This window comes from Mauremys reevesii, linkage group 26, assembly GCF_016161935.1.
Source record: "Mauremys reevesii isolate NIE-2019 linkage group 26, ASM1616193v1, whole genome shotgun sequence".
Classification (NCBI taxonomy): Eukaryota; Metazoa; Chordata; order Testudines; family Geoemydidae; genus Mauremys; species Mauremys reevesii.
This window is the reverse complement of record NC_052648.1, coordinates 9835415-9848349: the sequence shown is the minus strand read 5'-3', so window position 1 is coordinate 9848349 and position 12935 is coordinate 9835415. Positions and strand designations below refer to the sequence as shown.

Below are 12935 nucleotides of genomic sequence, written 5' to 3'. Positions count from 1 at the left end.
CCTTTCTCTCCTATATCACAGCTCTGAGCCTAACCACCCCCCAGAGTCCAACAGCTGGGCATTTCACACTGAACATCACCTTAACCAACCTCCGCTACACCACAGACCTGGGGACACCGGGTTCCCGCAAATTCAATTCTACAGAGAAAACAATACTCTATTATGTAAGTCTGACAGACACGCTACCCGGCCTGTTTAATTTGTCGGCTCTTGTTCTCTCCCCTTTGCACATCCCCATTTCCCCCCTGCACACATGTCGGACTCAGGAAATTATCTTTTCCTTGGCAGATTGAGCCTCTGCTCAGAAACAGCAGCATTGGCCCTATCTATACTGGATGCAAAGTGATGGCATTTAGGTAAGGATGGAATATTCTTCAGTTACGCTGCAGTGTAGGGCTTCATGTACATTTGATGGACACGCTAATAACTAACAATGTATAGTCCCTTTTCCATTTTCTTCAGTATTTAAAATATCCATGTATCTAACCACCACCAGTGGCCGGCATTTAGTACCTGGGAACCAGCATCATGAAAGCTGCTGTGATTTCTGAGATACCCTTTTTTTCATAACATTGATCTCATAATGATATTGTGATATTTCCATAAGCTTCCGTTAAATCCAAATTCAAACCATTATCCTGTCCCTCTGGATAGTGCAGCTTGAGTTTAGTTGGTTCTGTTTAATATCATATTGAAGAGCGAACACAGACAAGGGCACTAACTAACAGAAATCTCCATAACGTCTGATTTCCTAGGTCGGTGAAGAACAGGGATGACACAGGAGTAGACGCCTTGTGCAGCTACAGGAATGAGCCCACAGCTCCCAAGTTTGACAGAGTGAAGGTTTACCGTGAGCTGAGCAGCATGACAAAGGACATCACCAAGTTAGGGCAATACAACCTGGAGAACAAGAGCCTCTATGTCAATGGTAATCGGATGATGGTCTCACACCTCCAGGGAGCTCTCACATCGCTCCTGGGTTTAACGCGTATGAATAAAAAAGATGAAACCTCTGAAAAATCTACATAAGAAAATGACATCCACACAGCAGAGAAATCAGTCCAGACTTGAGGAAAATATTTGTGAGCTCGGAAAACAGCTGATTTCCTTACATCCCATGGAAACACTCCTTCATTGGGGTGACAGCTGCCATAGTAGGACAAAATAAATTCCCGAAGAGATGGAAAGGGGAAAATACAGGAAAGTGAGAGATGGCCTGCTTGGGCCTTAGGCTCCCATTCGCCAGGGCATTTAAGCACGTCCTTAACTTTACGCACAGAAGTGTCCTGTTTATGTTTATGGAATAACACGTGCTTAAAGATGAGCACAAGCCTAAGAGCTTTGCTGAATCAGGGCCTTATTTAAGAACATGGGTAAACTGGTCGCAAACACTTAAGTGACTTAGGAGACCAAGTCCCATGGATTGGCAGGATTTAAGCTTCTGAGTCCTACAGGCACTTCTAAAATTTTTACCTTAAGTCCCATTTTTAAAAGTGACCTGAGCGATGTAGGGGACTAGGTCCCAGTGACAATCACTGGGATTTAATCTCCTAAATCATGTAGGTATTTCTGAGCTTTTATCCCAACAGTACACACAGCTTTTCTCTCCGAGTTGCAGTTCTTTGAGATTATAGTAAAATACACCCGTTCTTAAGCAACGGGGTTTCTTATTTGATAGATACACATCTACAGTGCTCGGCTTCTGGCCGTCCATTCCTGAGTTATCTGTTTTATGATCCTCTTTCGTTTTTTAGTCTCTCTGTCCATAGCCCTGTTTCTTAATGATAATTTCTGTTCCTTTCCAGAATACAACGAAGCACTTCTTGGACCGAGTAAGTGTTTTATCAAATTAATTCATATTAAAGCTCTCAAAGGAAATTTAGTGGGGAAGCAATCCTCGAAAGCCCTGTAGAAGTGTAGAGTTCTGTTGGGACTGAGGGTGTCTTTGAGGGTGCAGACGGCTTTGTATATTGCTATGTTATGATCCTTTCTCTCCTATATCACAGCTCTGAGCCTAACCACCCCCCAGAGTCCAACAGCTGGGCATTTCACACTGAACGTCACCTTAACCAACCTCCGCTACACCACAGACCTGGGGACACCGGGTTCCCGCAAATTCAATTCTACAGAGAAAACAATACTCTATTATGTAAGTCTGACAGACACGCTACCCGGCCTGTTTCATTCGTTGGCTCTTGTTCTCTCCCCTTTGCACACCCCCATTTTCCCCTCGCACACGTGTCGGACTCAGGAAATTATCTTTTCCTTGGCAGATTGAGCCTCTGCTCAGAAACAGCAGCATTGGCCCTATCTACACTGGATGCAAAGTGATGGCATTTAGGTAAGGATGGAATATTCTTCAGTTACGCTGCACTGTAGGGCTTCATGTACATTCGATGGACACACTAATAACTAACAATGTATAGTCCCTTTTCCATTTTCTTCAGTATTTAAAATATCCATGTATCTAACCACCACCAGTGGCCGGCATTTAGTACCTGGGAACCAGCATCATGAAAGCTGCTGTGATTTCTGAGATACCCTTTTTTTCATAACATTGATTTCATAATGATATTGTGATATTTCCATAAGCTTCCGTTAAATCCAAATTCAAACCATTATCCTGTCCCTCTGGATAGTGCAGCTTGAGTTTAGTTGGTTCTGTTTAATATCATATTGAAGAGCGAACACAGACAAGGGCACTAACTAACAGAAATCTCCATAACGTCTGATTTCCTAGGTCGGTGAAGAACAGGGATGACACAGGAGTAGACGCCTTGTGCAGTTACAGGAATGAGCCCACAGCTCCCAAGTTTGACAGAGTGAAGGTTTACCGTGAGCTGAGCAGCATGACAAAGGACATCACCAAGTTAGGGCAATACAACCTGGAGAACAAGAGCCTCTATGTCAATGGTAATCGGATGATGGTCTCACACCTCCAAGGAGCTCTCACATCGCTCCTGGGTTTAACGCGTATGAATAAAAAAGATGAAACCTCTGAAAAATCTACACAAGAAAATGACATCCACACAGCAGAGAAATCAGTCCAGACTTGAGGAGAATATTTGTGAACTTGGAAAACAGCTGATTTCCTTGCACCCCATAGAAACATTCCTTCATTGGGGTGACAGCTGCCATAGTCTGACAAAATAAATTCCTGAAGAGACGGAAAGGGGAAAATACAGGAAAGTGAGAGATGGCCTGCTTGGGCCTTAGGCTCCCATTCGCCAGGGCATTTAAGCACGTCCTTAACTTTAAGCACAGAAGTGTCCCATTCATGTTTATGGAATAACACGTGCTTAAAGGTGAGCACAAGCCTAAGAGCTTTGCTGAATCGGGGCCTTATTTAAGAACATGGGTAAACTGGTCGCAAACACTTAAGTGACTTAGGAGACCAAGTCCCATGGATTGGCAGGATTTAAGCTTCTGAGTCCTACAGGCACTTCTAAAATTTTTACCTCAAGTCTCATTTTTAAAAGGGACTCGAGCGATGTAGGGGACTAGGTCCCAGCGACAATCACTGGGATTTAATCTCCTAAATCATGTAGGTATTTCTGAGCTTTTATCCCAATAGTATACACAGCTTTTCTCTCCGAGTTGCAGTTCTTTGAGATTATAGTAAAATACATCCGTTCTTAAGCAACGGGGTTTCTTATTTGATAGATACACATCTACAGCGCTCGGCTTCTGGCCATCCATTCCTGAGTTATCTGTTTTATGATCCTCTTTCGTTTTTTAGTCTCTCTGTCCACAGCCCTGTTTCTTAATGATAATCTTTGTTCCTTTACAGAATACAACGAAGCACTTCTTGGACCGAGTAAGTGTTTTATCAAATTAATTCATATTAAAGCTCTCAAAGGAAACTTAGTGGGGAAGGAATCCTCGAAAGCCCTGTAGAAGTGTAGAGTTCTGTTGGGACTGAGGGTGTCTTTGAGGGTGCAGACGGCTTTGTATATTGCTATGTTATGATCCTTTCTCTCCTATATCACAGCTCTGAGCCTAACCACCCCCCAGAGTCCAACAGCTGGGCATTTCACACTGAACATCACCTTAACCAACCTCCGCTACACCACAGACCTGGGGACACCTGGTTCCCGCAAATTCAATTCTACAGAGAAAACAATACTCTATTATGTAAGTCTGACAGACACGCTGCCCGGCCTGTTTCATTTGTCGGCTCTTGTTCTCTCCCCTTTGCACATCCCCATTTTCCCCTCGCACACGTGTCGGACTCAGGAAATTATCTTTTCCTTGGCAGATTGAGCCTCTGCTCAGAAACAGCAGCATTGGCCCTGTCTACACTGGATGCAAAGTGATGGCATTTAGGTAAGATTTCTTTTGTAGGGGTGGTGCCATTCTCTTGACAGACACTAATTGGGTCAAGACCCCAGCTGGTTGTTAAGCAGCATAATTCTTGATAACCCCCGTTTCCCCCAACTGAGATCTGCCCACGTGTCTTTACGACTTAATTCTTCCTCCCTTGGCGCCTGTATATGAATGTTCATATTGCAATTGGGAAAGTCAGTCCAACTCACCCCCTTAAACCTTCACGATTTCACTTTATTATTGGTTCTGTCAATTAAACCCCCCCGCAACTCTGCCATGCAGCTGTTGTGATTGTGAATGAAGACTGACTGTGGCTGGGTTTCTCAATCGCCAGCTTTCGCAGTAACATAAATAAGGCAGGTGATTTTCTGTCCACGTCAGCCGGGTCCTAAAGCCCACCTGTGATTCTCTAGGTCTATGAATAATAAGGACACCGGGATCAATGCAGTCTGCAGCTACATGAACAACTCCACAGTCGCCACGTTTGACAGAGTGAAGCTCTATCATGAGCTGAGCGGCATGACAAAGGGCATCACCACGCTAGGACCCTACACCCTGGAGAAGAACAGCCTTTATGTGAATGGTAAACATCCAGAGAGAACATCCGGCGGTGCCTTAGGGGTCACCTGGAGACTTTAATTCATGCTTTCGCTTCATCGGGGCTTGAGCTGTCTAGCAGCACATGATGAACTTCCCCTTCCATCAATGATTTCCAGTTTATGGCAGTCCACAGGCTTTGGCACAAGGACTAAGCCAGTCCAGCATATTGGTGCTTTCACAGAGGTTCTTCATTTAGCTAATAGCTAGGTTAAAAAGCTCACTGCTGTCTTCATCTAAATGAAACACAGACCCACTCCGATTGCCTTTGGTTAGGTGGATAAAACTGCTGTCCAAAAACCACCCTTAACCCTTTTATTTTTTCAAATCTATTTATTTAGGTTTCCGCCTCTCAGACATAGCTACTGCTACAGAACCTCCTTCCACAGTGGCTCCAGAGAATGTGGGGTATCTGCTCAACTTCAGAATAATCAATGTAAACCTAACCAACCCAGACCCGAAGTCTTCGGCCTACCAAGCATTACAGAAAGACATTGCTGACAAGGTGAGATGCCACCTTTCAGAAGCCATCTTGGCTATTCCATCTGATTTTCACACCAACTTCCAGGAACAGTTTGATAAGTTTTAATGGTTGACCTTCAAAATGTGGACAAAGAAATTGGCAATGTTTCAAATTTCAACCAGCTCTGCTGCTGCCAGTCCCAATAGTGCCTGTGCGTTGTGTAACATCATTCATGAGAAGCTGCAGGATTTGTTACGTTAGAGGGGGGTCTCCATGCTTCAGAGCAACCACAAGACTGGATCACCTCTAAAAGAGACAAGGCAGAGGCCATCTATTAAACTCAGCCTGTTGGCACCTGTACCTTAATGACCAAATTTAGGAGTAGGCACAAACTGATCCCAACATATACAGGTGTAACCCACCGGTGAGTGCGACGGGTCCTCCTCCACGCCTGACCCACAGAATACATGAGTCTGTTACACCTCTACCTAGAGAAAGAGCAATTGATGCTCTTAACTCTGCAAGTTGCCGGTTCAGTCGCTGGAGTGTTAACCAAGATGGCAGCCAATGATCATCTCTGTTGGTGATGGGATAAGATGAGGAGAAGGGCTGCCATGCTCAAAGTCAAGATGGAACCATGAGAACACTTACCACACGATGCACATTTCAAATATAAAACCAGTCACATCCTCAACCATGTCCGGGTCTTTCTGTTGCCCTAAAGCATCAGGCATGAGGTCACCCCTTACTCCTGGAAATATCTAATGGCGTGTTTTTTTCAGATTAACCAGCTGTACAGAAAGAGTGACCTTCAAGGCGGATTCCTGTTCTGCAATGTCACAGGCTTGAGGTTTGTGCTACGATTCAGTTTTGTTTATTAAAGTGCGCAGATGCTCATGCCTTTCCCCGTGTCCCCTGCTCCCTTGCAGAATTCCTCTCTGCTCCAAAGTTTGACATGCAGTTTAATTCCCGCCCTGTCTGAATAACTCATAGGAGCCACTCCTTTACCTCTTCATTCTCACGCACATGCCCAGGGTTTAAATATCAGGGATTAAAATCAGTAAGAGGCTTGAGGCTGGGCTCAATGCTGTAGCTGATCTCCTGAGCTGATCTGAGAGTGAGTCATAAACTCTGGGTATTAAGTGACAGATGAGCTGGAGATGGACTCCTTTCTAAGAACATTCCTGGGTTCAGCTCCGCCGGCCCCTGGAAGCGCTGCTCATGCCAACAGAACTGTCACCAAACTACCTGTTTCCTTACTTGGCATTTCATGCAATTAGCATTCTTCACAAAACTGGGGTCGTAGGGAGACTCAGGGGTTGGGTCACGAGACCACCGCTCACCCCTCTCACATCCAGGGAACTGGTCTGAATCTATCCCACGTTGGAGGGTCAGTGGCCCATGGGGAATGAACTGGGTGGCTCTTACTCTAGTTCCCACTAGACAAGTCTCCACATCAAACCCTCCCCGCCCCCCGGTATCCTTAACTGGGATTTTCCAAGGGAGTTAAGCACCCGACTCCCATTGACTTTCATGGGGATTTAAGCACCTTCAGGGCCCCTTTGAAAATCCCAGCGCTTGTTGGCAATCTCAGCAGAGGACAAGGATGGAATGGATCATAGAGATAAAACCCCTCCTTTCTTTTAGCCCCCAGAGCTGGCCCCTACCGGTTTAGGAACGCTGGTGTGAGACTTTGTAAGGGGAGCAGGTGGCTGGTCTGTGGATAAAGAGCAATCTCATGTCTCCAGGGCTACATCCAGCACCCGCTTTCTGTAAAACCTCCATGAACATTTCAAATAGCAGCATGGCCCATAAAAAGGGGATCATCTGAGGGCCGGTTTGTTTAAGAGCCTTGACCTCTCTGCCCCCAGGATTGGCTCTGTAGTGGTCGACTGCAACTGCTACTTCAAGCCAGCACCCAACTGCAGTGAGGAGACCGTTCTAAGCGCATTTCAGAATGGAACGAGGAATGCAAGCGCACAATGGCTGGGAGGCAGCTACCAGCTGCAGGGAGCCAGGGTGAATGGTACGTAAGCCATACAGAAGAGCTGGCTGCCCAACTTTCATTCTGGTTAATGCAAATCCCCGTGGCAGATGAGAACGTTTCTGCCTTTATTCTCTTCCACCGAGAAGTCTCTACCTCCCTGGTCCGAGCTGGTGAATTCCCAGAGCGTACGTGCCAGGTTTTTGGCCCATTACGTTTGGCTCAATTCAACATGTCGGGTCCCCAGTGACACGCTCAGTCTTTCATTGTTAGACAAGGGGAGGGGTAACTGAAACCGTTCCTTGGGATTTCAGAAAGTTTGGATGTTTTGAATAAAGAAAAGGATGTACGAAATCCCCAAGAAATGACAGGAAGGTTTTTAAACACTAGAGGACTGGGGCTTTCAAAGTGGATTAAGGGAGTTTGGCACTCAAATCCCACTGAAATTCAAGTTCAGCTAATGCCTCAAGGCTCCTTCCAGTCTCCCCATCTTAACCAGGACAGCTCTGGTCCAATGGGCCTTTGCCGGCTTCTCTTCACTGTATTTTTGACTGCTTTCTTTTCTTTCTTCTCAGTTTTGGAGCCAGTTATTAAGCCAGTGACTCAGGCGCCCGTCAGTGCTCAGCGAGAGACTTTCAGGTTAAACTTCACCATCACTAACCTCTTCTACTCGTCCGAACTGAAACAACCCAGTTCAAATCTTCATCGACTGAACAAGCAGATGATTGAGAAAGCGGTAAAGTTCTACGGGTCTGCAAATGGGCCCGATCCTGATCCCTTGGGAATTTTGCCCTTGGTTTCACTCCTTTCTCTTGTTCAAACATAATTTGATACACTCCTGTTTGTGCCCACGTGACAATCATTCTTTTTTCCTTTTCCACCCAGCTTGACAATATTTTCAGAAATAGCAGCGTCCAGAAGTATTTCGCTGGCTGTTCAGTTGAAAGCTTTAGGTATGTCTCTTCTCACGGGCTGCATCACACAAGAACTGTTGTTCTTTCAATTCCAATGAAATGTTTATTGAAAGTCTCACTCAGGAGCCTGTGCTGGTTCATGTTATTTGAGGGTATTGCGTTCGTCTGTCTGCCTTGGCCTAAACCTCAGGGAGATGAATGGAGGGTGTTCACTGGAGGGAAAAGAAAATCACATTCCTTTTTTTGCCTTGCCTCAATTGTTTCTGCAAATGCCAAAAAAAGTGCTTTTATTTGTGCTGGGAAAGTCATTTTCATGCACAACTCAGCTGTAGGCAAAAACAGATAATTTCACCCACATCTAAAACTCAAAATTAAGCAGCTTTGCAAAAGCGTAATGAAAATTGACCAGCCCAGGCACAAAACCCACTAACCCGCCTTTCTCCACAATCCCAGATGATAATTGGGGTGGAGTTGGAGGGTTGGGGGGGAAGGCAAGAGTTTGTCTAGCAGAAAAATGACTTGTCCAGGGTGAATGGAATTTTGTAAGCCTAACAGCAGCTCCTCCCTCTTTCTAAGAAGAGAGGTAATTTAAAGGTGAAAACCGCCCTGCGTGCTAACAAAACATTGCTCTGAGATCTGCATGCACGAGCTGAGCACGAACACCGCCCTGACCTGTTTATCACTCTTTCCATTGACTTTCATCCCTGTTTCACACTCCTGGTCTAGCTCATTCAGTAAATGTCAGCGTGCTCTGTTGTGTGCCTCCCCCTACATCAATGGCTGGTGGCTTGTCTTTTCCAGGCCCATCTCTGGGAAAACGTACACTGGTATTAACGCCATCTGCAAATTTATGCTGGACAGCACCTCCAGGGCCTTTCAAAGAGAAGAAGTGTATGAGGAGTTTAAACGTCTCACCAACGGAGGCACTCAGCTAGGGGACAGCTACACGATGGACAAGGACAGCTTGCTTGTTAATGGTGAGTGGCAGGGCAGAGCCCTGGAAACTAGAGCAAGTTGCTGCGGTTGAGGTTCTGCTGGAATGTTTGAACCTGCTTTCTCGCTGTTCTCCTTTTCTTCACAAGTTCCTCTTTCCTTTCCAGATTATTCTCCTCTCAACACAATGGCAGGAGAACCTGGTAGATCGGGTAAGTGTTTTTTGAGAAGCAATTCGCGTTAAAGGTACTGAACAAACGTGAAGCGTCAGAAAGTTAGTACAGAACATGCCCAGACGTGGGTTTAGACTCACATCGCCATGGCTTCGGGGACAAGAGTGTAGAGAACTGGCTTTCCCGGCACGGAGCCAGCACTCAAGCAGGAGCAGTTAGAATCATGGATGAGTAGCCGGTACAGATACCTTGGGGCCAGCACAACTGCCACAGTTGTTCCAGTCACCATTTGGGCCTGTAAAACTCGACTTCGCCAATATTGGCAGCAAACAAATGCAAAAGAGCAATGAGCCTGGCCATGGTGAATCCATTACACGCTTGGGACTCATGGGAAATCCTTGCATTATCCACCCAGCACTACAGCGTATCCACCAAACACCACATCCTGGGGAGCAGCAGCACCCACTTCCCCTGCACCACCAGGCTTCTCCTCAGGCCTAGAGAGACAGGGCTGGCTTTATGACCCACTGGGCCCGACTGGAATACTTGGCGGCGGTCCGGGGCTTCGGAGGCGGGGGGAATCCACTCCAGGTCTTCCGCGGCACCGAAGGACCCCCCGCTGCCGAAATGCCGCTGAAGACCCCCAGAGCGGGGCCCCCTTAGACGCGGGCACAGGGCCCTCTTCAGCGCAGAGCCCGATTCCAGGGAATCGGTGGAACCGGCGTAAAGCCGGCCCTGTAGAGAGTCAGAGTTTGAGGCCAGAAGAGACCACCAGGTTATCTAGTCTGACTGCCTGTACATCACAGGCCTCCATCCCCACCTAGCTACCCCCCACCCTGCCCACCAGCCAGAATTAGATCCAACTGTTACAGGCCTCAGGAGACTAACCTACTGCATGCCACAGGCAGAGAACAGGAAGGCCTGAGATGCACCGAGAGACCTGATCAATGGTGAAGAGGGGAGTTTGCTATCCAGGAACCATCCAGTCCTGGGCCTTTCTGCTGCAGCTGCCAATAGAGGGCCCAATTAGTGCCCGTTGCAGTGGTGTTTTACCAACATGGACATTTTGCACTAGAAACTCACAGGCCACTGCACATCCATCCCATGATTATGGCTCTTAAAGAGAAGTAACCCTGAAAAGACATAGGGAGCATTTAACATCAGCTTTTTTCCTCTCCCACATTTTCAAACTGCCCCTGTAAGTTGACAAGTGCCCTTGAAATTTGGCGGTAGCCAGAATTCTGCCAAATCACCCGCCAGGCCTTGTGTGTAATCTTGTTTCAGACCCAAATGACTGTGAATTTAGAGATCTGTAATTCGTCCTCTTGTCCTTCCAGAGCTCCCATTCTGGGCCATAATCCTCATCTGTCTCTCGGCATTGCTTGGCTTGATTCTCCTCCTCCTCGTGTGTTTCTTGGTAAGTGGCCACTCTGCTGTCCTGCTTCTCAGATTCACAGGTACCATTGTGGCCCAGTGGCCGGAAAGAAGGGAATTAGGGAATCGGGCATTCTGGCTGATTTAGACACATTGAAAGTAAATCCTACCAATGAACTAGTAAGCTAAGAGCAAACAGGGAACACAAGTGGGCTGGCAATATACATGGGAAAACAATAAGCATTTTGGACCAAATCCTCCCTGCTTTACTCGTGTGACTTCCATGGGGCCTGCTCACATGAGCGAGGAGAGGAATATGGCCCATTGAATACGTTATTAAGGAAGAAGGTTGAAAAGCATAAAGGAGGGATATGGAAAAAAACCAGGAAAGTGGAGGTAAGGTCAACCCCCCAAAAGACCAGTGGCTTCTTTTTCTTGCTCTTCTTAGACACTCTCCCATCCCTAAATCTCTGCAGAATGGTGAGGACACAGAGCTACTGAGTGCAGAAGGTTCAATAGCTTTACACAAATGACCAGCTTCAGGAACTGCACTGAATACTTCCCATTCCAACTTCTTAGCAATAGGAAGAAAGCTGAAGTCCCCTTTCAGAGTCAGACTCCAGCTGCATCTCTGCTGCACAGGATGTGGATGGGTGGATCCTCCGCTAATCTCCCAACAGGGATACTACTGGGGGGCCTGAGGGTAGGGAGGAAAGCGTCTCCTTTTTAGTGTCCTCTGTTCCCAGGGCTCTCACAACCCAAGCTGTGTATCCTTCTTTCCAGATAGGCCAACAAAGGTTGCAAAGAGAAAACTGGTTAATTGTACGCAGATGTTCAGGAAGGAAACAGCTGGCCATTCTGAACAGGGAACTTTGGAAAGGAGAGACACTTAGGGCAGGTCTACACTATGGGGCTAAGTTGACCGAAGTTACGCAACTCCAGCTACGTGAATAATGAAGCTGGAGTCGACGTACCTTAGGTTGACTTATTGCGGTGTCTGCACCGCGCTGAGAGTTTCTCCCGTCGACTTACCTTATGTTTCTCATTCTGGTAAGTACCGGAGTCGACGAGACAGTGATCGGCGGTCGATTTAGTGGGTCTTCACTAGACCCACTAAATCAACCCCCGGTGGATCGATCGCTGCATGTTGATCCCCCCTCTGGAAACAAGCCCTTAAGGGCTGAAATTGGAGGCTTTGCCATGGATTGGCTTTGTGGCCTTAGGTCAGTCATTTTACCTCTCTGCCTCTGAGTCACATCATCTGTAAAATGAGGATAATATCTACCGACCTGGTAAAGCACTCTTAAGCCCTCAGAGGAAAGGTGATACAAAGGTTCACATTTCTCGCATTAACGTTGCTTTCTTCCCACCAGATTGCCTTTTGTCTGAGAAGAAAGGGAGGCCTGTACAACGTCCAACAGAGCATATACGGGGTCTATTTCCCACATCTGGACATGAGAAAAATGCACTGACAAACGTATTGCTGAGACGAACTCCTTGCACTCAGAAGTCTCTCTTCTCACTGACTCATTCATCCACCAAGAGAGAAAAAATGTTTACAACTGCAGTAAAGAACATTCTATTTTTCCCTTAGTAAATTATGATTAGCCTGAGACACATCTTTCCTTGTGGCCTTTATACAGAAAACCTTTGCACTGATCCCAGCAATTATTTGTGGAAAACTGCCAGCAATGAAGATGTGTTGGGGATAGATATTTATTTTTGTATGCACTGTGGGATTTTGAGCAAATGTTATACATCCAAAAAAATAAAACAGAAAATGAAGTGAATGCTAGATGTATGCAGTCTACAGGGCTCCTCAGTGTTATGCAGTTTTTCTGAAGGGGGAGACTAAAATTATGCTAATTTATGGTGTTTTAGTTACTGACTATTGTAAATGAACAAACCCAAGAAAAAAGCACTTTAATTCTACTTTGTTTTTTTCTGCTTTATCATTTAAAAAATTATATGTGTATGTATTTTAAACAAATGAGAAAAATAATTTTATATTTTAAATGATGCCAGGAGAGGCTTTTTTTTTTTTGGTTAATGATGCATTGTTAAATATAATTCTTTGTGAATTTGGGAGACTGTTGTCCCATGTCACTCAGGACAGATACTGGAACACAGACTGAAATTCAGAAATAAAGTATCAGAAATCATTCCAATAA

The 12935-nt window shown here is 46.0% G+C and overlaps 1 protein-coding gene across 1 annotated transcript in view; it reads left to right on the top strand.

Moving 5' to 3' along the window:
* The window catches only part of MUC16 (mucin 16, cell surface associated), a 48594-nt gene extending 35924 nt beyond the window's left edge, over positions 1-12670 (top strand). The window contains 20 exon segments of the mRNA XM_039516209.1: positions 22-164; positions 289-356; positions 756-928; positions 1806-1832; positions 2007-2149; positions 2274-2341; positions 2741-2913; positions 3791-3817; positions 3992-4134; positions 4259-4326; positions 4740-4909; positions 5265-5428; positions 6169-6236; positions 7258-7412; positions 7946-8106; positions 8256-8323; positions 9086-9261; positions 9385-9429; positions 10728-10807; positions 12138-12670. Of these exon segments, the coding sequence (XP_039372143.1) occupies positions 22-164; positions 289-356; positions 756-928; positions 1806-1832; positions 2007-2149; positions 2274-2341; positions 2741-2913; positions 3791-3817; positions 3992-4134; positions 4259-4326; positions 4740-4909; positions 5265-5428; positions 6169-6236; positions 7258-7412; positions 7946-8106; positions 8256-8323; positions 9086-9261; positions 9385-9429; positions 10728-10807; positions 12138-12236 (2219 nt within the window). The 3' untranslated portion in view covers positions 12237-12670.
* Positions 12671-12935: the final 265 nt, after the last annotated feature.